This window comes from Osmia bicornis, chromosome 15 (assembly GCF_907164935.1).
Source record: "Osmia bicornis bicornis chromosome 15, iOsmBic2.1, whole genome shotgun sequence".
Classification (NCBI taxonomy): Eukaryota; Metazoa; Arthropoda; class Insecta; order Hymenoptera; family Megachilidae; genus Osmia; species Osmia bicornis.
In genome coordinates this window covers 78,928-105,542 of record NC_060230.1, presented here as the reverse complement: position 1 = coordinate 105,542, position 26,615 = coordinate 78,928, and the positions used below count along the sequence as shown (strand labels likewise).

General features: G+C 40.9%; 1 protein-coding gene and 1 long non-coding RNA gene across 3 annotated transcripts in view; both read left to right on the top strand.

Annotated features, from left to right (window-relative positions):
• LOC123988508 overlaps positions 1-26,518 on the top strand; it is a 120,170-nt gene extending 93,652 nt beyond the window's left edge. Inside the window, exon 5 of one of the 2 annotated variants that reach the window (XM_046288798.1) lies at positions 26,464-26,518. In XM_046288798.1, coding sequence (XP_046144754.1) covers positions 26,464-26,507 — 44 coding nt within the window. In that variant the 3' untranslated portion in view covers positions 26,508-26,518. Of the gene's footprint in view, positions 1-24,746; positions 25,131-26,463 lie in introns of those variants that run through there. The other variant, XM_046288797.1, reaches the window with a different exon arrangement.
• LOC123988509 lies at positions 13,915-14,507 on the top strand. Its single transcript, XR_006830124.1, has 3 exons — positions 13,915-14,072; positions 14,167-14,232; positions 14,375-14,507. It is a non-coding gene; the product is annotated as an uncharacterized LOC123988509 (long non-coding RNA).
• Positions 26,519-26,615: the final 97 nt, after the last annotated feature.

Genomic DNA, 26,615 nt, shown 5'->3' with positions numbered 1-26,615 from the left:
TCTCTCACCCCATAATCGCCACCCTCCCGTTGTCGACAATTCGATCTCTTTCCCTCCACTACTGTCAGCGACGACGACGACGACGTCTGCGATTGTCAGTGTTTACCGCGCACATATTATCCTGATGACGTTGCGGCGTTATGCCTCTATCCGCGGGAGAAAGGAAAAATGACTGTTTGCGCCCCGCCATGCTTTTCCAACGAATTCCTATATGTATAATTACATATTCGAATTAGTCCTCTCTACTTTTGTCTATTTAATTTCAAGTTACATTCTAATTTCAAAATTCAGTTTCACCTTTACGGAATCGGTCTTACTTCAACTATGAACGTCGTTGGAGAATTTTAGTCGATAGTAACAGCGTATCCGCATTCAATTACAAAGCAACAAAACTAATTTCAACCAGCTCGGAAAAGTGATGCGTCCGTGGCGCAACTTTATATTAGGTTATTAAGCAAAGGGCGAACGGTAGGAAAGAGAGGTAAAGGACACGCGAAAGACAACGTAGAAAGGAGACACAAAAAGCAGGAGCAATAAACGTCAGAAATGAAAGGACAAGTAGAAGAAAGAGAGAGAGTCGGTAGCAACTGCGTCGCTCGAATTCGATGCATAAGAACGAGACAGGGAAAGAGAGGATTATAATATAAATGAAGGCACCTTACCTTCGTTTTCTACCTGCCCCGTCAGCCAGTTCAACGAGGTTGTTGGTGGAACGCGAAGACGATCGCAGCGTGGCGACGAAGAGAGTGCAACTGAAGGGTTGCGATCATTGAAGACACGAAGCGATAAGTAGAATATAAAGCAAAATAGAGATTGAACTGATGTACCTACAGTGGGCAGAAGTAGATAAAAAAACTTGGAGTTTCCTCCACTATCTAATATTGGACGAGGAAAATGAAGGAGGTTGGTGAGGGTGATTGCTGCTAGCTTGGAGCTTAAATTCGACTTGACACTTTGATTTAGCACAACGCGTTTAGTTAGTTTTCTGGCGCCCTAATTTGCACTTGAAGCGTACAGGGGAATATTAAGCTTCTGTACTTTGGTTAAGACTGGATTAGGCTACTTTAATCCTGACGTTGGCTGGTTGGATGATTCTTTTTTAACGGATGTAACTTGAAGAAAATTAATCATATATCATATGTATCGAACTTTTCTATCAAAAGTATAAACACTAGATTAATAGAAATTTCATTGCAACGTGCTGGTATCCTTTTACTGCAAGTGTTTTCTACTATTTCAAAATGTAGTGAAAGGATTAAAATACAATAACCAAATGAAGCAACCAATATGAAGGAACAAAGCAGATTACAAGAGGCCATCACGAAATATGAATAAACAAAGTAGAGAAAAGGACGATAAAAAGTAGGCATTATCAAAATGACAATATGATCGAACAACATATGTATATAAAAAGAGGAAGAATACAAAAGGAAAATAAAAAAGAATTTAAAGGCGAACAGAGGAAGAGAGGAAGGAAACGTGGTGAATGGTTCCACCAAGGGAAATGAAGAAAAACGAAGGAAGATACGAGAGTAGAAAGAGACAATTAGAGGACTGCTGAGGGAGAAATGGAGAGAGACGGAGGACGGTGTACTGATGAATATGACAGATTATAATTTTACGTTGTGGGTGGTGCGCCGGTCTACGTGGGGAGGCGGAGGTACGGTGGTGAAGTTGGAGGTGGAAGTTGGCCAGCGGATGGAGGTGCACCAAAGAGAAAAGAAGGAGGGAGAAGGTGAGTGCTGTCAAAGCAAAAAGGACGGGGACAAAAGGGGATGCGAGGTTAAGTCGCGCTCGTGACTCTTATCGTTAATATTTTGATAGTGGTGAAAAAAAGAAATCATGACCAGAGTTGTGTATCTCTACTCACTCTCATATTATATGTACATAGTATCCTTGAAATGATTTAAAAGAGTACAGAGGTCGTGGTCGCAATTTCCGGTTCTTCCACGCGGTGGGAACTGATTTTTCTCGCGATATATGCATTCTTTTTTTTCCGTTTTTCCTGAGCCGGTGAAAGTAAAACAGTCGAAGGATAGTAGAACAGTCGTCTCCTTCTCGATTCCGTACTTTCATACGTGCACGCAACTCTTCCGTTTGTTTTTAACGCTCGATAGACAGACTTCTGCTGGCATGGCGTGCCGGAAATCGATACATATATTGCTTGCTATCTTCACTGTACCTAACGAACGCGTTTATAATTAACCCTTTGCGAACCACACATTTTGGAGTATGAAAATCTACTTGGACGAGCAGTTTCAGTAGATTCGTTTTCATGTTTTATTAAAGAAACATTATTCAGCATTTAAATTTATCTTTCCCTTTGTACGATCTTATTAGTATGTAATAGGTTTTTTCACATAGAAAAAATGTATTTGGCAATTTTCAATAAAATTTTGCTAATAAAGTAATGGAAATTTTTAAAGATCATTGTAAATATAAGTTTATACTTCTATAAGATTAATAGCATTGCTATTGTTTCGATAATGAACGAACGAAACATCAGTGATACTCGAATATTTGAATCGAAGCATCTCTTACGAATGGATCGAAGACGATCCCACTCGAACAGGATGGACAATCAGTACCAATTAGTTAGAAATCATTCCAGCTTGTTAATTATAATTGAAAATATGATAAACTTAATATTGTAAGAAATGAAACTGTATTAACTTAGAAAATATACATACTTCTGAGTTATCATAGATAGCATTATCATATACCACTAATCAAACTAAGGATCTATCGTTTTTCTTCGTTATTTGCAAGAGGGACAGCGCGGCGTCGCGCGTCGTCGCAACGTTTTCAACGGAACGTCGACGATGGCATCGGGCAAAAGTAAAGAGGACGCGTTTGAAAAGGCAGCTGGGGAAAATAAAGGTGGTCACGGCGATCGACGTCGCCGTCAGGCTCCACGTGGATGATTAATGATCGCAATAGAACGGCAGGTTCAACTTGTACGGAGACTCCCAGTCATTGTCATCCAGTCGATCCGCTGGAATGATAAGTTTCCGGTTTGTCTAAAGTCTAAAGTCTAAAGAGAAAGATGAGAGAAATGTCTCTTGTTTGGTCGATCACGAAACGAATTGAAATTATTTTCACCCTACAGCTTTATCAACCGGGCGAAATTGTTTCATTCATTAGAACGGTATTCCGGAATTGCTAGTTAATTGACAACTAATTCGGAACTGATTCGCGAAAATTCTTGTTTAATTGCACAAAGGGCTTCGGTTACTTTCGCCTGATGAATTCGTGGTTCGGTAAGAACGACAAAACCACCCCACTCGCTGTGTCTATTAAAGGAAATTTTTATTTAAAAAACTTTTACTATGCAGTGAAAAATCCGACCGAAAACCTGCAATTGAAAGTAATTTACAATTTCAATGCTTTGGAGACTATCACCACCCGCACCTAAGATTATCTAATAAGTATTTTTATTTATTTTTTTTTTCCAGAAATGTTATTATTTTATAATAAGATAGGTACCTATTTATATAATAATTTCGATTTTGATTCGCAAAGTTTAATAATATCGCAAACGTTTGATATCAGCTTCTGCAACACGCTTCCGGTCTGATTTACATTTTTTCAATGTTTTCGCGTGCCTTTTTGTCGGTTTTTGAAGGAATAATAGGCTTTCTCGAGCAGATATATCTGAGTTTGTTATTTTTCGAGGTTTTTTACGGGGTACGGCCAAGAATCAACCACGTCGAATTAATTCGATTTCGTGTGCCGAGGAATAATTTAGCTGGAAAGCAGCTAAATCGTTTTTTATGGATAGTGGCTACTCTAGTCTACTATAAAACGAAAATGATTCTAATAAACTCGAAGAATTGGCAATGGTATTGTGAAAGTGTTTCTTTTTCCAGCAAGAAGCAGGTCTTTTTTTTTCATGAATATTGAAATCGGGGGTATTTCACCCCTCGAAAGTGTAGAGGCGCGGTAGAAATAGAATGAAACGTCGAGGCAGCGAGAATTTACATATTTGTCGATTCGCGATAATACAGAGATTGACACGCGGATCTGCTCGTTTGCGTGATAGGAAACTGGATGAAAAGGCAATATAGTTTATCGATGGAGGAGGATAAGATCATTTTCGTGTCACGATTACAATAATTCATTTTTCACGCAGATTTCGAGGATGACTGTGTGTTCAAGAAACTCTTGAACAAATTAATTTATTTATATTGCAATATACACATAAAATTATTTTAACTACCATTTCAATTTTATTAATTTTAATACTTGATATATATTTTTTTGCGTTAAACTATAACAGTGTATATAATTATTTCGCTAAATAATTGGCATTATTTGCTATTCCATGAAAGCAATAACTATTGTATCATTTCATTTTATTATCAAATCGAGTATTTTCCATCGAAACCAAGCATCGAATCATAAATGTTTTATAAAATAGCGTATTTTGTTTTGTTAAATTATTCGAATAGTCCGTATTCTAGAAAAAAAAAACAAATTTCTACTGTATCAGTTCAAAGGTAAAAAAAAAAAAAATTCAAAAATAGTATCAATCTCGTGCGACTCGATCTCTCTATCCAAGTAAAGCCAGTGTTGAAATCCTATAATCGCATCCCCCAAATCTACCCCCCATTTGAAGGATAGTCGGAGTTATCGAAAACGTGGATAAAACGTGCCTAACGAAAGGTAGCAGATAAACGAGTAAAAGAAACGTGTCCAGGTGAGGAATAACGCGTGACACGCATCCAGGCGGGCCAACTTCCCTAGGCATTAGCGAAATCTCTTTGGTCGCGAAATATAGTCGGCTGGCCTAGTATACGGTGTACCTACGTCGAAACGGTTCTCTGACGGGCTACGAGCACCTATCCGTGCACCTACACGTTCGCGCAGCGGTGCCGTTAACGTTCTACGATCGAGTCGTAAAGCACCGCACACAGCCGCAGGTTGATGCATACGTGCCCGCGCCCGCGCCCTCACTAGTACCTAAGCACGTGTACGTGTACACCGAGAGAACTAAATTTCCACGTTGCACGATGGAGCATTGCCCCTCGCGTCACATACACTCGCGTTAAAAGCTGTGTGCCAGACAAGGAGAGACAGCACGACGGAAGGGGTGCTCGTACGGGTGAACATGTATTTCTATCTCTCTGTGTGTGTGTGTGTCTCTTTCTGTGTGTGCACAGACCTACGTATATATGTATATAGTAGCCGCGTTAACACGTACGTCCATCTTCCCCTCTTCTCCCTCGAAGAGGGGAGAGATCAGCTAGCACCCCCTCCAGCATGAAATCTACTTGTGCCACCCCTTTGACCCACCCTTCTCTCATATTCTCTGTCTCGTTCATGCTGAAACTCCGTCTCTCTTCACTGGTAACTATATAGATCCCGTGTCCTCTTCTAACACGGTGAACATTACCAGAGGTTGTCTTTGTCCCACCTCACGTTATCCAACCCCTCCTGGCCAGCAGTTTCAATTTGTTATTTTTACATCATTTTACCCCCTTTCTCTCTGTAGACCACCATCCACCCCCGCTGCTCTACGATCTTCTCTTTCGCTTTTCTCTCTATATTTCTCTGTCACGCGTTCTGTCTCTCGTTTTTCCACTCCCCTCTTTCTCTCCGCACCCCATTTTTCGACGTCCCTGACAAGAGAGTAGTCGGAGGGACGTGCTTTAATTGTGTAGTTATTATGTTTTCTGGAAGTTTTAATTATGTCGGCCAACGTACTTAGATCGTCCACACTTGCCGACGCTCAACGCTCGACGCTCGACGGGTTACGGCGCCGCGTGGTGTTCGGTACAGGTGCAACTAGGACCTCCTTCGAAAATATGATTTCTCTGGTCATTTAGTTTCTTGAATATTTTACGACCAGTTTACGGCTACTTTATTTGATGTGCCGTAAAAGTTTCGTATCTGCCTTGCTCCTTTCAGTATGTTGCTGTATATAAATTGACCGATATCAAAGATCGCTATAGGTTTATTTCTCACCCCTAACATCAAAATATAAAACGCGAAAAATTCGTCCGTACGTTACTAGGAAAAAGAAAAAAAAAAAAAAAAAAAAACCCCCTTCGAAATCCAAAAGGTCGTAGTCCTCCACTTTGATTTCCTCGAGAATAAACAGGAACACGCGAGGTTACCTTTAAAAATTCACAGCGTCCGTTTTCGTTTTTAAATTCTATTTCGAAACAGCCTGATCCTCGGGGCGATTTTTCTCTGAAAATAGTCACCGATACCGAGCCAGCGAACTTATTCATGGAATCTTCCCATAGTGTGACGCGGTATCGCCGGGCCACGCAAACTCTGGGGGGTCTACAATTTTTCAAAACGAAAAAACGAGGAAAGAAGAGGAGGAAGAAGAAGGAGAAGGAAAAGGAGAAGGAGAAGGAGAAGGAGAAGGATAAAAAAAAAATAGAGTCCGTAGAAATCCAATAGGCGCCACCTCTGCCTGCCCCCTCATCCCTTGGAGCACCTTAGGCAGCAACCCTTACCACCATAGTGGCTGGAACGAGCGAGGGTGGTGCGCGCGCACGTATCGATCCATGACCAGCAATCGATCGATCTATATATACACATGTATATATAAACTGGAGCCGTGTACGTGCACGTAGACACGGTCGTACACGTACACGCGACTACACACGGGCCACGGGTCAGAAACGTGGCCATGCGTGCGCGTGTACACGGTGGTTCGAGCGTGTCACGTATATATCGTTCGATCGATAGCGTTGCTGCTCAGCCAGTCGCTATGGTAGGTGCTAAAGGACGAAGCCAGCGCGACCTACCCAAGGTCCTTCAAACACGTCCACCAAAATCATCAATCCTTTCGATCTTATTCGCGATCGTTCCCCTTTTACGCTAAATTCAGTAGCATTCTGGAAAAATGAACCGCAGCAAGAAATAGTGAATTGAGAACATTTTTATTCTGCTATATCAAATGTACATATGTTATAGTGCTTTGCTTTGATTGAAATTTTGGTTGATTCGAAATTTTGAATAAAAGAATTTGGTATATTCGATTAATACTCGTACATAGTAAAATTGAATACTTCAAATTTTAAATATATAACTGTGGAGTATTGAAAATGTAAAATTTAGAAAATGAAAACTATAATAAGACCGAAATTAAATTTAAATTATCGTTGTTCCAATGATTCGCTGTCCAAGGGTTCATTTAAAGCTATAACTAAATTTCTAACTGAATCGGTGCGGTGAATTGAAGGACAGTAGAAATCTAAAATTAGCTAATTGCAAATAGTATTAAAACTAACTGTAAAACACGTAGGATAAGTTATAGGGCAATAATTACATCATTGGGTACAGTTACAATAAAGATATATAAATACGTGGAAATATAGGGGTGTAATGATAACGTAATGATGGATATTCATAAGAATCCATCACTCGGATCAGTAAAAATTCTTTTACTTCTTTAGTTAGAAATAGGTACTTGTATTAATTATTATTTGAAATTATAGATAGCAGACATAATGAAATATTATATAAATAGGTAAAATTTATTAAAAATATAATATAAAATGCTTCAAGAAGGGCCCATGGAAAAGGGTCCACAGAGTAGTAAGCCGCCTCTCTTCCAAAAAGCTCCTCAATTTGAAGCATTGATAAACCTTCCTATCACCCTTTTCTCTCATTTTTCCTTCTCTTTACTCCAACTTTTCGCAGCAAATTTTTCGTCAAGGGTCCACCACCACCCTTCTGCTAGTTCGTTCATATTGTATTCTCTTTGGAAGAAGTTCTCATTTTTATTTTTCCACGAATTCCATTGTTCCCCTAATCCTGTCCACCGTGTTCTTCTCTCTTTCTTCCGACCTTTCGTTTATCTCGATGCTCCGCCACTTTGCTGAATTTTACATGTACTCTGCCGACTGTTTTTTATTCTTCACCGGCCTTCTATCGTGCCAGCCTACTATCCTTCGAACAAACTTTTTGCGCGCGCCGTTCATCCTTCCGGTTCTACCGTTCGTGCTTGCTTTAATCTTCCCTTCGGCTTCTCTCGCCCGTTCAGAGTCGACTGACAGTTCGGCCGCTGTTTTTCCGCCCGTCGCGTCGCGTCGCGTCGCGTCGCTTTTCTCTTTGATTCTCCTGTCCTTTTTTTTTTTTTTTTTTTTTTTTTTTTAACGAAGACTTCCAACAGATAGTTGTATCCCCCTTTTGAATTCTTCCTTTCGCACGATCTTTTTATTTTCTCCTTTCTCTCGTAAATGGTACCGTTTAGAAGTATGGGATCTAAAAAACGCATGTTTTCAACACGTTTAATGTCACGCTGGAAACGAACGTACATGGTACGACACGCTATAATTTCAATTACTTAGAATACTGTCCATTTTAAACTTTCCATTTGCAAGTGTATTGTATATGTATATTATAGTACAATAGATATTGGTGCATATTAATTCTCCTGCACTATTAGAAATCGATCGAAGCTACTTGTTGAATTTCGAATAACTCTTATACGTATACATGCAAAAACAGCAAAGAATAATTATATTCTCACGCCAATTTTTGTTTTAATATTAAAAGTTCGATAGGTACCAGGTATCCCAAGATTGCCCAAGTACACATCCAACATATTTCGGTCTATTTATACAGAGAATAGTTTTATTTTTTGTACGAATTAGCAAATGGTCCTAATGTAATTGGGTCAGAATGAGCCTGCATTAATCGTACAAGGGTTAACAGTTTTTGTCGTTTCACTTTGGTCGATTCTCTGATTCATCCACGAGATCAGGAAGGATCCGAAGCGTGGGTGTATTTGCTGCGCGTAGAAGCGCCCTCTGAAGGGATGTCGGTGAAAGAAGAACGGAGTACATATAAGGTGATTCCCCGTCTTCTTCTTCTTCTTCTTCTTCTTCTTGTGCCTTTCTTCTGACGGCTTCCTACGCCTTCTCACCAGGGTATGCCCCACCTTTGCCTCCCAATTTAGACACGCTTCCCCCGATGTCAAAGCGAGAGGGCCCCACGTGTATCCGCCGACACGATGTCGGGCTGATATTGTATGCGTGTAGAGCGCGCGAGCACCGGGTACGACCATATATTTAAATAGATTTATGGGGAATATACGCGGTGTACACGTATTCCCGTAAGTCTGTTGATTTACATCGCACCGAAAATACACCTTGTCCATTACGGAACCTACGCGTTCCGAGATAAATACTTGACCGGCGAAATTAAAATCCCTAGACCGCTGGTGCAGCGCGGTACATATACGTATAGAGTATAGAGGAAGGAATAGCAGCGACGCGACGCGACGGAGGACTACGATCCAAGGAGGGAAGAGAGGGAGATGCGTTAATGCTTGGACACGATTTCGCGTCCTGCAATCCCTTTTCTCTCTCGCTCTGTCCCTTTTTCCATCTCGTGTGTTAGACGGTCCCTCCTATCTTAGACTCGGAGTCGGGTATCGTTCACCTTGTTCTCTCTCTCCCTCCCTGTCCGCCTGTTTTTCTGTCTCCTGAAACCAGCTATTGCTGCGCTCTCGCGTATCTGCCGTGCACCGAGGTCGGAGAGAAATAACAGAGTAAACGAGAAGGACGAGAAATATTACGACCGGCTGAAAACGACGAGGAAGCATATAGAGAGCGAGAGAAGCGAGTAATGGACGGATCCGATAGGATGTGTTGGTGCAAGCTTGGTCCCAGGGGTGGGGATTAGACGAGGAGGGAGCGATGCTCCCTTTCGAAGCAGGACGGGGATGAATCGAGGGAGCGAGAAAGGCATGCAAAGCGCAAACGCGAGCAGGAAGGAGACGAGGCAAGAGAGAAATAGAAGAGAAGCAGCCACGAGGTAGCTGACGGACAAAGATAGAAGCATCGTAGAAACTGGCTATGCGAAAGAGAAGAAAGCAAAGTGATAGAGGCGAAATGAGGAGGGACAAAGATGCAGTATAAACGAGTAGGCGGTGGTGTGAGAAAGATGAGAAAAACTGGTATGGTATAGATAGACGGAGATGGGAAATGAAAGAACTGGTTGGACGAGGATCGAGATCGTTCTCTTCTTCTTCTTCTTCTTCTTCATTATTCCATCTCTTTCTTGCTGCACATTCAACGTGCATGACACGGCTTGGCCGTGTATGCGTGCGTATATTTCTCTCTTTCTAGTCTTCTTTCAGCGTCGTTGGACAGGCTTCGTCAGAGTCCCTCTCTCTGAAATATCTCTCCGAGAATATTATAGAGACGGAGATAGCTGTGCGTTGCTTGGACTCCTCGAGAAACGATGCTCTACCATCGCATCTAGGGATTATTGTATTATACATACAACATACATACATACATACATACATCGTCTAGGACTTTTCTCTCTTCTCACTACATACTCGGTATGTCTAGACACTTTCTAGGGGATTTTTTTCTTTACAACGTCCTTTACAACCCCTTTCACAATGCTTCTCTGATTACTCGGGAGATGATCGTTCGATGTGTCAAAAGAGTATACGTACGTATACTATGTACAATTTCCGAGGCACTGAAAAATAACTAGAATACGTGTCGAGTTCGCGCACGATGAGAACATAGGTTAATGTAGCGTAATATCGAGTACACAATACTATATGCTTTTTAAAGTACAAGTTTACGGTGGAATACTGGAAAATCAAGAGACATTTCCCTGTCGCGAGACGGACATCCTCTGAAAAAATTCACGCGATGCGTTTCTTCGTGGAGTCAGATTTTTAGAGAGAAGAGGTCCGTGTCAGAGCAATTGAAAACACGGAACGCTTATGAGAATCGAGGGGAATATCGTATATGAGGGCTAACGAGAAAGCGGCGGGGATATTTCTGCTTGGTGGTTCCTGTGGGGGTTGGTTTTCGTAGGATACGCTAGGAGCACCGAGTGCACCACCACGAGAAATAGACCGGCAGGGGAGCGTGTCAGTGAGAAAGAGAGGAAAAGAGAGCCAAATGTATCCACCTAACCTACCTACCGCAGGGCAAGAACAGATGAGCGGAGATCCCTCTCTGCCAGCCATCAGGGAAAGGGAACGAGGCGAGGCGAGGCGAGGCTCTCTCCTCGAGTCTTCCTCTTCTCCCTTCAAAGCGTCCTTTGTTCGCTTGTTCATGGTCCCCTGGGACCCCGCGTCCATCGCGTTTCCTTCCACCCAGTGCCGTACGTCAAGCTTCGTTACGAGAGAACTAAACTCCTTTTTCCACGAAAAATAATTTCCCATAAGACTACTTTTAGGACTAATGCATCTGAACGACTAAATACTTTCTCCTTTTTTTATTTTATTTTATTTTATTTTATTTTATTTTTTTTTGTTTGCTTTATTAACGTACATGTACGACCTTGGAGTTTACGTTGAATTTTGTTTTTTTGTTTTTTTGTATTTTAAATAACCGTTATCATAGAATCACAACCGAGAAACTCAATTAAGTTTCCTCGAGTGCTCGTCTCGTTCGTTAACGAAGCAGCGCCCGAGACGTTTTCGTTCGCGCTCGATAACTTTCACGCCATTTACGTTTCAGTCGAGATAAAAATACATTCTCCGGTATCGACGGTCTCCTAATCAACTTCCGGATCCATCCGAGGCTGGGCTTTTTTCTTCGATCGCGAACCCCTCGACGCCTTACGGCCCTGCGCTTCGTCGTTCACCCGTTTTCCCTCATCCCACTAGATATTCTCCCCTCCAACCGGTGCTTTCCACGCAGCATCCCTCTGACTGTTCCCCTCTCGACCAGAAGGGAAACGCGATTGGTCGACCGACCGACCAATCGCCCGCTTCCATCACCGACCTGGCGCATTCCCCACACACGTGGTTGACGTATGTCCATATTCCTAGGGTGGGTGCGCGAAAAACGTCAAAAAGTTTTGTTTCGGGCCAGATCGCGCGTTACGCGAGAGAAACGAGAGAATGATAAAAAAAAGAAGGATAGAGTAACGAAGGTGGATAAAATAGAGATGCAGGATGACGGGAAAAAAAAGCGTAGGGGGAGCTGGTTCGAAGGCGAAACAGAGACGAGTGGTCAGACAATTGCATTAGCGAAAGGAAGAAGAGAAACGAGAAGAGAAACGAGAAGAGAAACGAGAAGAGAAAGAAAGATATGTATCCCCTCTGTTCTTCGTCGAACAGAGGCAGCTGTAGCAGACGTTGAGCGAGTGGAAGCGAGAGAAGGAAAAAAAAGGAGAGAGAATAAAAAGGGGAAGAAAGGTGGTACATAAAGAGAGACGAATGAGGGGGTGGGGAGTGGGGAGTGTGTTTCTCTTTCCTCTGCGTGTGACAACGTTAACGTGAACTGGCAACCACGTGGCTCGTCTTTCTCTCTCCCTTTCTCTTTATCCACTTTCCATGTCCAATGTCCATCTTCTTCCTAGGGACTTTTCTCTGTCCTTCTGTTGCATTCGTTCCCTCTGCCTTGGTCGGCATGCTGAATAGCGTCTCTCGCTCGCACAGCTTTCAGGCCTCTGCGGCTGGCGAAACCTCCGACACCACCTCGCCAGATGCAACACCGCAGTCCCGCACTGCAGTTGCAGCGTGCCGGTACACGAGCATCCTCGTGGTGCACGCTCGCGAAGCGATGCTAACGAATTAAACGGAAATTATACGATGCGAGCCCGGCCAATTCCTCTATTTTCCTAGTAGCCGTTTATATCTATTTCTTTTTTTCTTCCACACCACAATGCCACTGTCGGTGTCACGTGGACGTATGTACATACATACAGTCAGGTGGACGGTAGGCTTCTTTTAGTTAAGGGGAAATGTGAAAGAACGAGCCTCTTAACGCTTACGTTTGATCTTGGAAAAAATTAATATAACTTGATACGATACACTGTACATTAAATGTACCAAAATAAGCAATTATAGAACTAGAAAGGAAAATTCACGAATAAAAAGTGAATAAAAATTTTTGGAATAATTTTTATCTCAACTATTCTCATTGATCAGCATTCAATGTCACAGGACAGAGGGAAAACGAGAGATAAGTCATCCGTACACACTGACGGAAGAGATTAAAGCGATATTTGCACCAGAGAGGGTCGAAAATCAACGGTACATACATACAATGCTCGCTGCTTGACTAGGGACATTAATTTGTCTGGCATAGCGTCAACCCCATTATTTAATTATCAGACCGCCGCGTAGTATCGATAACTGAACGGATTACTGATTCGCCGACAGTGCAGACCTGTCATGTTCATTGATATTCGATCAACAAATTTTCCAAAACATTTTGCAATTACATTTTAAAGAATTACCAGTAGGCATCTACGTTTTATGATATTTATATATTTTCTCCAGGGTAACCTGATTTAGGGTAATTCTAAAAAGACCAAGGAGGAAACTCGTCGAACCTATCAGTTTGTTAGAAAATAAAAAAATAAACTAATAATTCATATTAGCTTGTGCGGTATATCTACGGTTTGTCAATGAAGGAGTTAAAGACTTTGCTTCTTTTTTTCGCCCCTAATTGTAAATGAAACGCTGGAATCGCGAGGGAGGAGAATGTTCGAACTACATATGTATGGTTGTAGATACATACATACATACATAGTAGAAACTCGAGTCGAGTCTGACCACCACCGGTGCACCGGCAGAATCGTTCTACTGACCGCGCCGCGGCCACTGTTAATCAAACGAGTTCCAAGCCGAGGAAGCTTTGCGCGGGAAACTCGTGGAAATTCTGCGATTCATTGCGTGGCGACCTGTGCGCGTACTACAGAGATTCCACGTGAAGTGGACGCAGCTTTGTACCGTGCGAGAACCAACTTCCTCTTCCTCTTCCTCTACCGCTACTGCTGCAGTTTTTAATGCCACCACTTTATCGGCGTTATTATTTTCAACGTTTACGAAACACGGCAGTTTATGAGAAATTACAGTTCATTTCGCCTGTTAATCGTTTCTTATAAATTATTATTAATGTTAAATTTCACCAGAATACCGAATAAAGTTGTTACATATGTAGTACGGTTGCGACGATTTCAAGATTTTTACCGAGCCAGCCGTCCTTGGCTCTCGGCTTCTTCGTGATCGAACGACCGACCAACAGAGAGACTCGCCTAGGTCCTTGAAGCTGGTGAAGGCTGCAGGATTACATGACGCCAATGTTAAAAGCTTCTGGAACCGCCTGACCCCCGAGAACGTATGTACCAGGAATACGCAAAGAATTGTGATCATGATCGTTTCGTTGAAAAAAATTCGTTGTCAATCACGAAAAGTACTTGTTTCTATACTAGGGAAGGGAGGTAGGACGCGATGAATCATGGAATCCTTCAGTTAGGATCAGATACGAGAATGTAAAGGTAAATACATATAAGGAAAAATAATCTGGTCAATAGTTGTTAAGAACAATTATTATATCTGTAATTTTGGAAAGTTTTTTGTTTACCATTGCCGTTTAGAATGCATAAGTTCGAGTAATAATAATTTCGAATAATAATTCAGTCAGGTAGCTTCCGCTCGTGGTGAATGCATTGGGAGACTAAACGACCTTGCCCATGCCTAAATAGGTCACTGTATAGAAAGAGGCTAAGAGGAGAGAAAGGGAGAAAGGGATCTTACCAAGGTTAAAATATTCCCTGGGAATCCACCGCAATGGGGGTTCTTCCGCATTTCTTCAAACGGATAGACGTGTATTCAAATCTAAACAAATTGTCTCTCTTTCTAACGCGACGATTAACGCGACCAGACCCAATGTATCTTTCTATTTGAATAGATCTTTGACAGATAATAGCATTTTTCAACACCTTCAATCATATTCTTCGTCTGCATCGTTTCGATCCAATTTTATATCATTGTTAGCCCGATTCCAATCAACGAATCTGAAAATTGCGATCGTGGCTAGCTTCGACCCTCAACGTCACTCGGCCAGGGTAAGTTCCTGAAGAGTCAAGGTCGAACCAAGTTACCGACAATGGCTCGGTGTTTCTGGGATCTTAGGTATGTCAGGACGATTCCCCGATCACCGAATTCCACAGGTGCCACGCTTGAATTTCCCGCGATTTTCCCATCCCGTTACGTTCAAGCAAATGTAACACACATGGGGTAATAAGAAAAAATCCTTATTTCAATAGTTTCTATAGTGACTTACTTGAAATTATTAGTGAAAGTATTAGAGTTTCTATAAATAATTTATTTTGAAACCGATATGACACACCAAATATGTGTTACTACACAGATAATATTTAAGTTGTATCGTTTTATTAAAGGAACAAAAATGCTTCGTGAAGAATTACTTATTGTTAGCGGAAAAATATATTTAAGTACATATGTATGTATATCTTCGTAAACATTCGTAGGCTATTCGTTATAAATTTGTCAGCTGCGATCTGCATTTTCCGTTGAAATTCTCCCGCAGCGAAAAAGGTTTAGCCTCGACTTAATCCCTTAATTCATTAAAATACCAGGTTCGCGCGGCGTTTCTAACGCGAACGTCCGCTCGTTTATCAAAGAACCGACGGAAATTCGCAAGACATTCATCGCCGGCACATATCTGCCTACCGATGCACAGCCACACCTCCGCTCTCTGTCTTTTTCTCTGAACCGCTTTTCTCTTCGTTTCTTTCTTTCTTTCTTTCAAAAAACCGCGCCAGTCTCTCGGCCAGGTTGCGATTGGCCGGCGACGGACTCGCAAATGAGGATAAAGAAGAGGACCGCGTGTCGTAGGACGAGGAAGAGAGGAGAACACCGAGTGGCACACTTAACCGACCGCTGTGAGTCACACGGAGTGTGTGTTGAATCGACGCGACGGGCCAAGAAGGGAACGGGAAAGACGGTCGACACACTTCCCCGAGAGAGCAACCGGCACTGTCCGCCGCGCCGCCACAAGGCACTCCCATCGTAAAACATGCTGTATCTTTGCCTTTTTTTTTTTCAATTTCGCGCGCTGCTCCAGTGAGTCGACGTTTCTTTCGACCACCATTTCTTCACTTTTCTCTAGGATCGACGAATGGGAGAAGATCTTACAGAAGCGGCGCAAAGATCAGTAGAATCTGCTTTTTTAACTAAATAAATAACTGCCATTTTGTAAGATTTTTACTTTTTAAAAATTAGAATAAGTAAAAAGGTGAAAGTTGGAAACTATTGATTTGGTACGAATCCGCAATTGATACGATAATCGCGACAGTAATTGACAAACCCAACGCTCTTTGTTCGCAGAGTTTCCCGTCATTTTTTATTATTCCAACACACTTGGCTCGATTCAGCAAGTTCGCGTGAAACTTTTCTTCTTCACCCCTGTTCGCGTTCCTGGCATATTCCCCTATTTTTCTAGCCTTTTTGTGCTGCTTCCTTCTCTACTGGCGAGATTTCCTTTGTCTATTTGCCGATTCAATGCCACCGCCAGCAGGTGGGCCGCTTGATAGATGGCGCGTTGTTGGAATCCCCGTGTCGCGTACACACGCACACACACGCGCATACACGCGCCGCCACGTACACGCAAAAACCAACTCTGGGTCAAGATCGGCCGAGTACGTAAATCAACTTTCCACTTCCAGCGTACTTCCTCGTCGCGACCACCTCCGGCCTCTTTTCGTCCTTTTTCATCCTTTTTCGTCCTTTTTCATCGTGTTTGCGAGAGGGCCTTTGTTTTCGGAAGCTCAAACGTAAACAAAACTGTATGTTTTTAACTTTTACGATTTGTTACATTGATTTTTCTACCTTTCTTTCATTTTTAAAAATTACACATTTAACTTTAGTAAATATTTAATAAATTAAACAGGCCACCTAAATATCTATCTTTCACTTTCTTTTTCTTTCTTTTTCTTTCTTGTCTACCTAATAATGATAATAAGTTCTCTGCTTGGAAATTGAGTGAAGCTTGTAAGATAGCGGCTCCACTCGAGTATATAATTTCTCACGCGTATATAAATCGATGCACATGCGTCGAAAGCCGGCTGCAAAAGACGATGCACGCTTGCGCCAGTATCATCCAAATAGCGCGAGCCATTTTGGCTCGATCTAACGTAGCGGGACGACGAAAACGTCGGATATGTTCTGCTTCTACGGGATGCCCTACTTCGAGCCGAGCCAGAAATTCACGAGAGAAAACTAGAAGAATGCTATAATTCGATTACACTTAAATGTGATTAATAACTGATGTACATACATATAAGAAGAGTGAAAGTTTGTATCGTGACATAAATTCAATATTTTTATGGTAAATTTTCAATTTTGCTATTATAAAAATTTAGCAATTTTAAGTTGTCAATTTAGTTTTTTCAAGTATAATATTCACCTTATTCAATATTTCTTTTTTTTTTTCTTCTACTAGAAAGTACCTAGGTATTACATACCAGTTCTTTCATCCTCGGTGATATAAATTTAATTTAAAGTTAAATTGGCGAGCACGGTCACTAAATTTTACACCGAGAAACTATTTCGTTATAAGGGTGAGTTAAAGAGCGAGTTAAACTTTTGAAAATGTGCTCAAGGAGCGACGTGAACACCTGAACTTATAAAACTCGAATTCGAAAGCGCATTGTGCGCTTCAAGTACGACCTTTTACGCCGCTTTCGTAAAACCGAGGTGAACAAAATTAGAATTAAATGAAATTCTAAATTCCCTTTTCGTTAAATGGACGTAATTGATATTTTAAGAAATAAATTTAGTCTTGACAATGGTTAATTATTAAAGAGAAATCAGCAAGACTTGAGTCGCTGTTTGTACGACGGAAGTGGAAGGTGACAGGGGTTAAGGCTGGATCTTGAACGACTCAACATCAGCCGTCAAAATGTTAACACTTGCCAATGTACCGACGGTCATCGGGAACACGCGTGTCTTGTAAAGCTGGTGGACAGTAATCGATGCTGTAGTCTGGAAACGTCATGGGATGGATCCAGTTTCCGATACTGTTGGAGGCGGCAGACGCGTTACTCGCGTGTCGATCGCGAGGAACAAAGAGCGTGGGCGTACGAAAAGCAAAACAACGGACAGTTGAACAGCAGAGCGTAGGGAGGGTAGGGTAGGGATATAACGGAGGAGGGTTGATATACCCCCGTGGTAAGGGAGGGATGAGGACGAGGACGAGGACGAGGACGAGGACGAGGACGAGGAAAAGCAGATTCAACAAGTAGAGGCGACAGCTGCTGATGAGGGCGGCCCAGAGTAGCCAGACTTTTATCTCCTCATTTCGTTGCGGCCGCGTTCGCGCTACCGTCCACCATCCTCTAATTTAATATTATATGTATGTATAATCTAGTGACCTGCATCAGCGTGGGCGTACGGTGGTAGAGGTTTTCGCGTGCGAATGTGTATCGGCGTCTTCTTTTACTATCGGAGCAGACCCCCCATCGCATCGGCAATTATGTCGGGAATCACTTAAATTCTAAAAAAACGACTCGTAAATCGGTCATTTTATAGCGTTCATTACAAAAATGCCGAAATATTATTTTATTACAATACATACCTATTATTGCACTTATTACTTGAATTCTTTATTCGACGAATTTTTATATGATAAAAAAGAAACCCCGATAGAACTTTTACGGCGCATCTAATAATTAAGACAGAAGATGATACAGGCAAACATGTCACATTAACTTCTTTGAGTATCTGCAAGAAACACATTATCCACGACATAATCCGATACAGAGGGTATGAATATGCAGAGTGTATACACATGTGCACGTGTTCCTCTTCCCACATACGAATATTCTCGCACACATGTCCACGTAATCCAGCCAGGCATACGTCCATAGATACAAGCGTACATAATATATGTATAACATAGCAAGGATACCACATGTGCTAGGATACACAGGCACACTCGCAGCCCTGTATCTACGATTATTGGAGTTCTCGCGAGCGCGACTGTTTAATCCAGCTAGACACGCGTCAGAGGATACATATATGTATGCGGTGTGATATAATGTAGCAGGGATGAGTATAATCGTGCACAGGTGTGTGCATATATTCGACCAGACAAATTTACAATTAACCAAATTCTTAGTTTGAAACTTCCATAGATCGTGAAACGATGTTTGAATGAAAAGTAAGTTCATTGTACGAAGATTGTATTTGTAAAATCGATCCGAAAACTACATATCTAGGTACTCGTTGCTCCAATATGGAGCATTTTATTTCAACTCGACGCTATACACATGGGTGCACGCGTGGGAATATAATCCGATTCTATCTACATACATATATCGCGACATAATGTAGGAAGAAGATATCTGGTCGGTGCAACTCGTTGCACCTTGTGCACTCGTGCATATAGAGACAGACACGGTGCATAGAAGAGAAGTGACGCCGATGGAAAAGTTGGAATGCGACCGAGCGGGCAGCCTTGAGCTGCCCAGTAGTGCGAGTCAACCTCCCGTATGCCTAAGGCCTAAAGGTTCACACCTACTGATTTAAACTAACGATAATAAACCGATAATATTGAAATTCGAATAGTATTCATAGATTGAATTGGGATTCACATGCTACTCGCGTAAGTCGAATTGAAATCGTTAGCAGTTATCGTTAGACTTTGTTAAACTTAAATTTATTTAAAAGAAACTAAATTCCTTTCCATTCGAGTTGGGACACGCGAAACGCTGATGTCGCCGTCGCGGCGCGATCGAAGTCTCTCTGAAGGTGAAAGAGAAGGTGAAGAGGGACGTAGAGGAGAAAGGAGGGCGACGAATTTGATCGATTCAGTTGTGTCAAGTGAAAACGCAACGCGAATAACGCGGCTGTGTTTTCGCGACATGCCCTCTGTCGGCAGGTACGCCAATCGAAGGCTCTTAAGTTCGATCGATACTCTGTCGGTCGATCGTTTTCGTGTCCTCCTCCTCAGCCGTCAATCAGACCGCAGATAAAAAAAATGCGCGCACCGCGTTCCCGACTAGCAACTTCCGCGACTTTCAAAACGTCGCGGTCGCATCGCGCGTCGCCCGTCGCCCGTCGCGCTTCGGGTGGATACAAGATTTACTTATACCTGTCACTTAACAATACTTACATGTATATGTACATACATATGTAGTTGGATTATCGTAACGCACTTTACGCGAAAGATTACAATACAAATTCGAGAATATTTTCTTTACTCTCGAGACTAGATGTGTAGGTATGTACGCTGGAATTATATTCCCGACGATGCATGAATTTAATATTATTAAATTTATATCGCTTACTTTTGCGGTTTTTACCTTGCCGCGGGCAAGGCTTGCAAAAGGTCCCAGCAGAGCTTATAAAAATCGTACAAGCTTTTGGTATCGCGGGAAAAACTGTATTTCGTATATTCTTCCTACGTAAATATATTTTTAAATGTATCTTTGATAGAAGCGGGTTCAGAAATTTATTAATATTTCATTAGTTCAGTATGTTCAAATAGCTTCTTTAATAAACAAGATTATATAGGTAAATTTATTTATTTCTTCAACATTTCTTAACTGATGAATGCCTCTGATTTCTGACAAACACTAAATAAAAAGAAGATACATATATGTATATTTCATGTTATAAATTCAACAGAATCTAATTATAAATACTCTTTTTCTGCTCTTTTTTTTTTTAATTTATATTTATCAACACTTTACTTGCTTCCAAATATAAATTCTGTTAGTATATCTTCATGCACGATTTAAAGTTCACACAGTGTGGTCCGATATAAAAATCATTTGGTGTATCTCCAAGTTCGCCCCTTATCGTTGATTAAAAAAGCAAAAGTCGTTATTTTACTGTAACTGGAGATTGAGAAAAAAATATATTTATTTTCGTCACAAGTCATAAATAAACGCAAGTTCACCTCCACACTTTTCACCGTATTAATTTTTCGATCGAACGAGTTCTGAAATGAAAAAAATTTTCCAAATCTTTAATCATTTCTACGATAACTTTAACAAAGTAGGTATTATTGAATTTTAATTGCCCTAATTTCAAGTTTCACTATGTCTTATTACGTATGTCCATTTGCCAAGTGACAGCGAACGTGTTGACGAGTAAACAAGTCAAGTCGACGACAGTAGTAACGGTACGATGTGTGGTCAGACGAGTACGCGTGACTGCAATTGCAACGGGTTGCGTTAATTCGGTGCAAATATAAATCGATCACGATGACGTATGATGATGCGAGACAATCTGGCTCGGTCATCGTATAACTAAAAAAAAGAGGATAACCACGTTCCTTGATTTATAATCGTTTACTATGTGTCACGTGTAACGAGAATAACAGAGTCGTTGAGCTCTGCACTTCACTTCACTTCACTTCACTTCACTTCACTTCACTTCACTTCACTTCACTGATAGAAATTATAGAAAGAGGAAGAAAAAGGATTTCTTTGGAAGGATTAATAATTGTATACGAGGCTAAAAGTTTTAATGATCTCCATAGCGCAGCTCCAAAGCACAGCTACACGCATTGTAAAATTATTCTTTACAATCAAAAACCCTCGTTTCACCTCAATTGCACCTATTACTTTAAAAATGTGATCCCATTTCATATTGTATGTGTAAGAAATCCCACACTTGACGCAAGTAATTTTTACAATATAACTATCTTTAAGCATACGTGGTACTCAGCTAATAAGAGCACGTGGTTTCCGTCTGGTTCGAATTTTGTCACTGCAACAACCTCCCACGCACCGTTGGAATTGATGAAAGTCATCGACCGAATAACAGTCCCTCGATGCTCTCCCTCTCTGTCCCATCCCATCTTCTGTTGGCCGATTGAATAAGGAACGAGGGATATTTCGAGATACAATTTATAATGCATGGACGCGTGCGGACACCGAGGAGAAAGAGAGAAATTGCGGGTGCACTTTAGGGAAGAGGAAAGGCAGAGTAAGAGACATTGAGGCAGGTCGTGCACAAACGTGCCGCCACGGAAGCTTGCACAGAGAGTAAAGGTATGACAAAGGGAGAGAAGTGGAATGGAGCGAGTAGAGCTGGTACAGGGGGGTGGGGGGATTAAGTGATTTGTATCGAGCACTTATAAGGCACGGGATAACTTCCCTATACGTATGTAGTCATTTTATTTCCTATATGTATTTGCCAGAAAATTAAATTTAATAATTTTTCAACAACAACTTCTACTTCAAGTCAGAGAGAGAGAGTGAGTCTAGGTGAGAAAATATACCCAAGCTTGATCGCTTTCAAGAGTTCACTGCTCTTCAGAGCACGTGTCACTGTCACGCGAAGGATCGACACAGGAATTGAAAAAGAAAAATGAAATCTCGTAGTAATATTGGTCTTGGCAGAGATTCTGCACGAGGTAAAGAGTGAAAAATAAGTGAACGATGATGTGTCGGATGTGCCGCTCGAACGCCCATTCATACGTCCGCGGAGTTATTTATTAAGGAAAGAGAGAGGTTCGCGAGAGACGCGGCAGACGAGGATTATGTAATTTGTATCTGGTAGATTAGTTTTACGACACTTTGGTTCCTGTTACCGGTTCGTCCCCACCAGGCTGACTCTCGGCGCACCGCGTGGGCACGCGACATGAATCATTGTTCATCGGGAATATATTAATGATCCTCAGACTGATAGCGACGCGCGCGTACAGGCGCCGCCGGATTTGTCGTAGGTCACGGCATGGCACCCGGTTCCTGGCGCCCGCGCCGCGCCGCGCCGCGCCTTTTTAACAGCACCGCTTCATATTGTGCGCGTGCTTGGAATGTCTTCCTTTCGGAATTTCATACCCGTTCCTGATATATTATATTTTTTATTCTTCAATTTATTTAAACTTTGAAATTTTGTTAAATAATCGTAACATTCAGATTCACAACGTAAGATTCAAATACATAGTGGCATGTGAACGAACTCGCGAAGAGCCGTGAAATTTCACGTAGGTCACGGTGGATCCTTGTTCGCTGACTCGTCTTAAAAACACGCGCCCTCGGATTGAATTATAACCGGGACGTGATGGTATTTTGTAAGAAATACCGAATACCTGAAATGCTGCGGCTGCTGGCGGCTACTGGCGGCCATCACGCCACTTTTGCCCCCCTTTTTATAATCTCACGTATCGAAGCTTTATATTTAAGAGTTTCCTAAATATAATCTATCTTGCCAAATTATTTGTCGATTAAATAAATAATCGTGAAAGTGGTTAAGAAAATGGGCTGATCGAAATTGTCCGTCCCGGAAGAGAGTGAATAGGTATCATCCGGCGAAGACATCGTTTGCCAATGTCGCATCTGTTCGGTTGGTAGCGGGCTCGAAAAGCAGGAAAGCTGGTAAAAGAGTGGCATGAGACGACGATAAAAGCAGCAGGTCGCGACGCTCGTAAATAGAGCCGCGGGTCCATTCATGAGTTCGGCCAGCAGCTCGCTCGTGCGTACACGTTGGAAAAGTCTTTTTCTCCGTGTATTTTACGGGAGTAGAGGTCAGGGTTAAAGAGGCGGAAAGAGAAACGAGAAGTAGGTGGAGGAGGAAGAGACGAAGCGAGACTCTGTTTTATGGGGCCACGGATTCTCCTTCCGCGGTACATCGACCCTTCAGCCGGCTGCGAATTAATTGGAAGCAGCATTTACCTGAATCTCATCCATCTGCCGTGATCCGTTCTACTTTTTTTTCTCTTTTCCTTCACTTTTACTTTCCTTTTTTCAACTTGTGTTTTCAAATCAGTTTAATATTTATTTTTAAGTTATTCTTCTTTTTTTTCAGTTATACACCAGCTATACTACATAATACAAATTTCATATTTATTTAATGATTAAAAATTAAATTAAAATTAAACAAAAGTTAATCGGTGCGTACGATCTCGGAAACAAGATAGCCTCGGGACTCGCTCGAGTGCAATCTTATCGTAACTTAAAGGCTACCTTATCATTCACGATAAGATGCGCGATCGTACCACGCGTGTTAGCCTTGATTTCCCTTCTTCCATCTTACGTTCTATGTACTATAACCATTAAGAATTAATTAATCGCGATGTTGCGCAATCGTCCGTGACGATGAGCAATTAATGAATACATAATAAGTTTCGTCGCTATATTGACACGCGTTAGCCGAGAAAACGCATGAATGAACGTACCGTACCTTTTCAATTCGTATCACGATCGATCCGTGAAGAATTAATAAACGTCTCTCCTATAATTACACCCGTACCGCGACTCGTTCGCGTTCAGCGACACTGACGACTGTTCCTTCCTTCTTCGATTAATAATAGCGGCTTGGGAACGAGGCACGGTTTATTCATTTGCATAAATCAAGATCGAGGAAACTACTTGACGCCGCGGACTGATTATCGCGGTTTCTTTACACTACGCGTCGATTAAAGGCTGCCTCTATATTCTATATTATTTATGTAAACACCGTTCGTTCAGTCGGTCAGCAACCGAATGGAAATCCGTACGATTCGATACGAATTAATTCCTGGCCACTTCACTCACTTGTATGTAAAAGATCTTGGAAGAGATCTTAAGGAGAGATCTTTATCGATGGGGCCACCATTGGAATCCATAATGAAGATCCATAATGCTCGCTATTAACGAGACTCTCCTGCCTGAACACCGCGCCACTATCGCTTTGTTTATTCTATTCTTTATCTGGTTCATCGTTTTGCCAGGTTCGATTTATCTTCCCAGGTTATCTTCCTCGATTCATCGAGGATTCTGCAAATTTTCAGGGAACGCAACGAGTTTAGAACAACTTTGACAAATTCCGAATTATCGAGACTCGTCGAGTTGGTCTTGAAACGTTTGCAAATATCTTACATATGTTTTGAAAGGAGCGTTTGTTGAATCCCATTGATCTACCAACAATTAGCGCGGAAACGAGATAAACGAAAGTCACGTGCACGCGGGGTACCCGTCAAATTACTTGATTAACTTACAGCACCTGTCGATGTCGCTCGGGTGTCACTGAAAAACCGAACGTGTGTTAACAGGTGCTTTTTATTCAACGGTGCGAGGGTCTTCCAGCTGCTGGGCCTCGCTATTGGATAACAACCTGAATTTTGAAGGATTATCGATAGATAGCGTCAGAGATGACAGACTCGGTTGATCAAACAAGAAAAGAAACAAAATTCTTTTATCGACATGCTTTGATTAAAAGAATTTCTCTAAAACGTTGCTAATTACCTACTCTGATGAAACTAAGAAACGATACTTTGTAAAAATATGCATTATCGCGGTTAAAAGTATGGGACTATTTTATTCAAATTATATTCTATGACATACATAAGACTTGCAGCATAATTTGAATAGATAATATTAGATTTCCAACTAAATTCGTAACCTTTTTGAACATGTACAAATAATTTGCAAAACGGAATTTTCAGAGTATGTACTTACATATGTATGTATATGTATGTATGTAAGTACATCCTTGAATCAAGAATTCTTTTTTTAATTCTTTATCTATAATTATCCACATTTAGATGGAACACATAATGACGTTATGTAATAATGATACAAAGTTTAAATGGATTATGAAAATATGAACTGATAAAAGATTAAATCGTTGAACGATTTAATTTGAAGGAAGATCAATTAATTATGCAAATTAATTTTTAAAAGATAAATGTGTTGCGTTAAACTGTGTATGATAATTCTAAACTTGATATTAAGTTTTCAGCTTATTGATATTATGTTCTTCATTTATTGAAGAATGAAAAATATTGTTTCCTCTTTACCTACTATCTGACAATGAAATAAAATAATCAAGTGTTTTATTTTTCAATGGGCACAAATCACATTTTGTTGGCGGAAGATAAAATATTGAGAGTAATGGAAAAGCGTGGGATACGGGATTTAGGAATGAGAGAAATGCGTTCGAAGAGTAACTTCCGGTTGCTGGGGAACGGCGCGGCGGGAAAACTGACCTGAGTTTCCGAGAAGGTAGATACTTACATGTACCTTACTATCTACATATGTATGTATATGTATCTACGATCCCTCCACCACCATCGTAACACGATTTCCTTTGATGCTTTCTCGAATCTACATACATATAATATGTAGTCAGGTGCTTCGGAAAACTTGCAACTTAAACGCGTTTCCAAATCACTCTATTTTTATCTAATATTTTACAACAATTTATACAAAATTTTTAAATATTAATTTCCACATTCTCCTAAATTAACAGCATTAAATTAAATTAAATTAAATTAAATGGTATCTTTCAGGAAAGAAAATTTCTATAATGCTATTGAGAATAATTTATTCATTGTATTATAATAAATAATAATTGAAAATGATCAATTGAAATTTTCATTAAATTCATAATTCTTGTTTTAAATCATGGACAATGGAAAATTAACGTTAATTAATTACAACCACAGATTAGGAATAATGAATTAAAAAATAAATAAAAATCAAAGATAGCATTGAATGAAAGGTCAGGTTTATCTGCATGATCCATATTTTTTTAAGAAGCCACGTAGCTCTAAGGCTATCTCTATGGGATATGAAAAAATTATATCATTAATATTTTTAATAACACTCAAACATTGTAATTTAGAAATAACAAAGTGTAATAAGAAGAAAAATTTCGGCTAAACCATCGCACGTATAAAAAGCCAAGTGTGTAATTTTTCTGTCTAAAGATAATATATACATAATTTGATGATTAAATAATTCCAGAATATTTTATAATCCGATCAGATAACGACAAGAAGATTGAAACGTCCAACAAGCTAACACGGTAATACCATCGAGGTATTTTCAGCAGTTTTCGAATTATCTTTTCGCGGAAGCGAAAAGAAAACTGCCTGGAGGTGGTTCTAGAATCTTCTAGAATCTTCTAGAATCCAGAC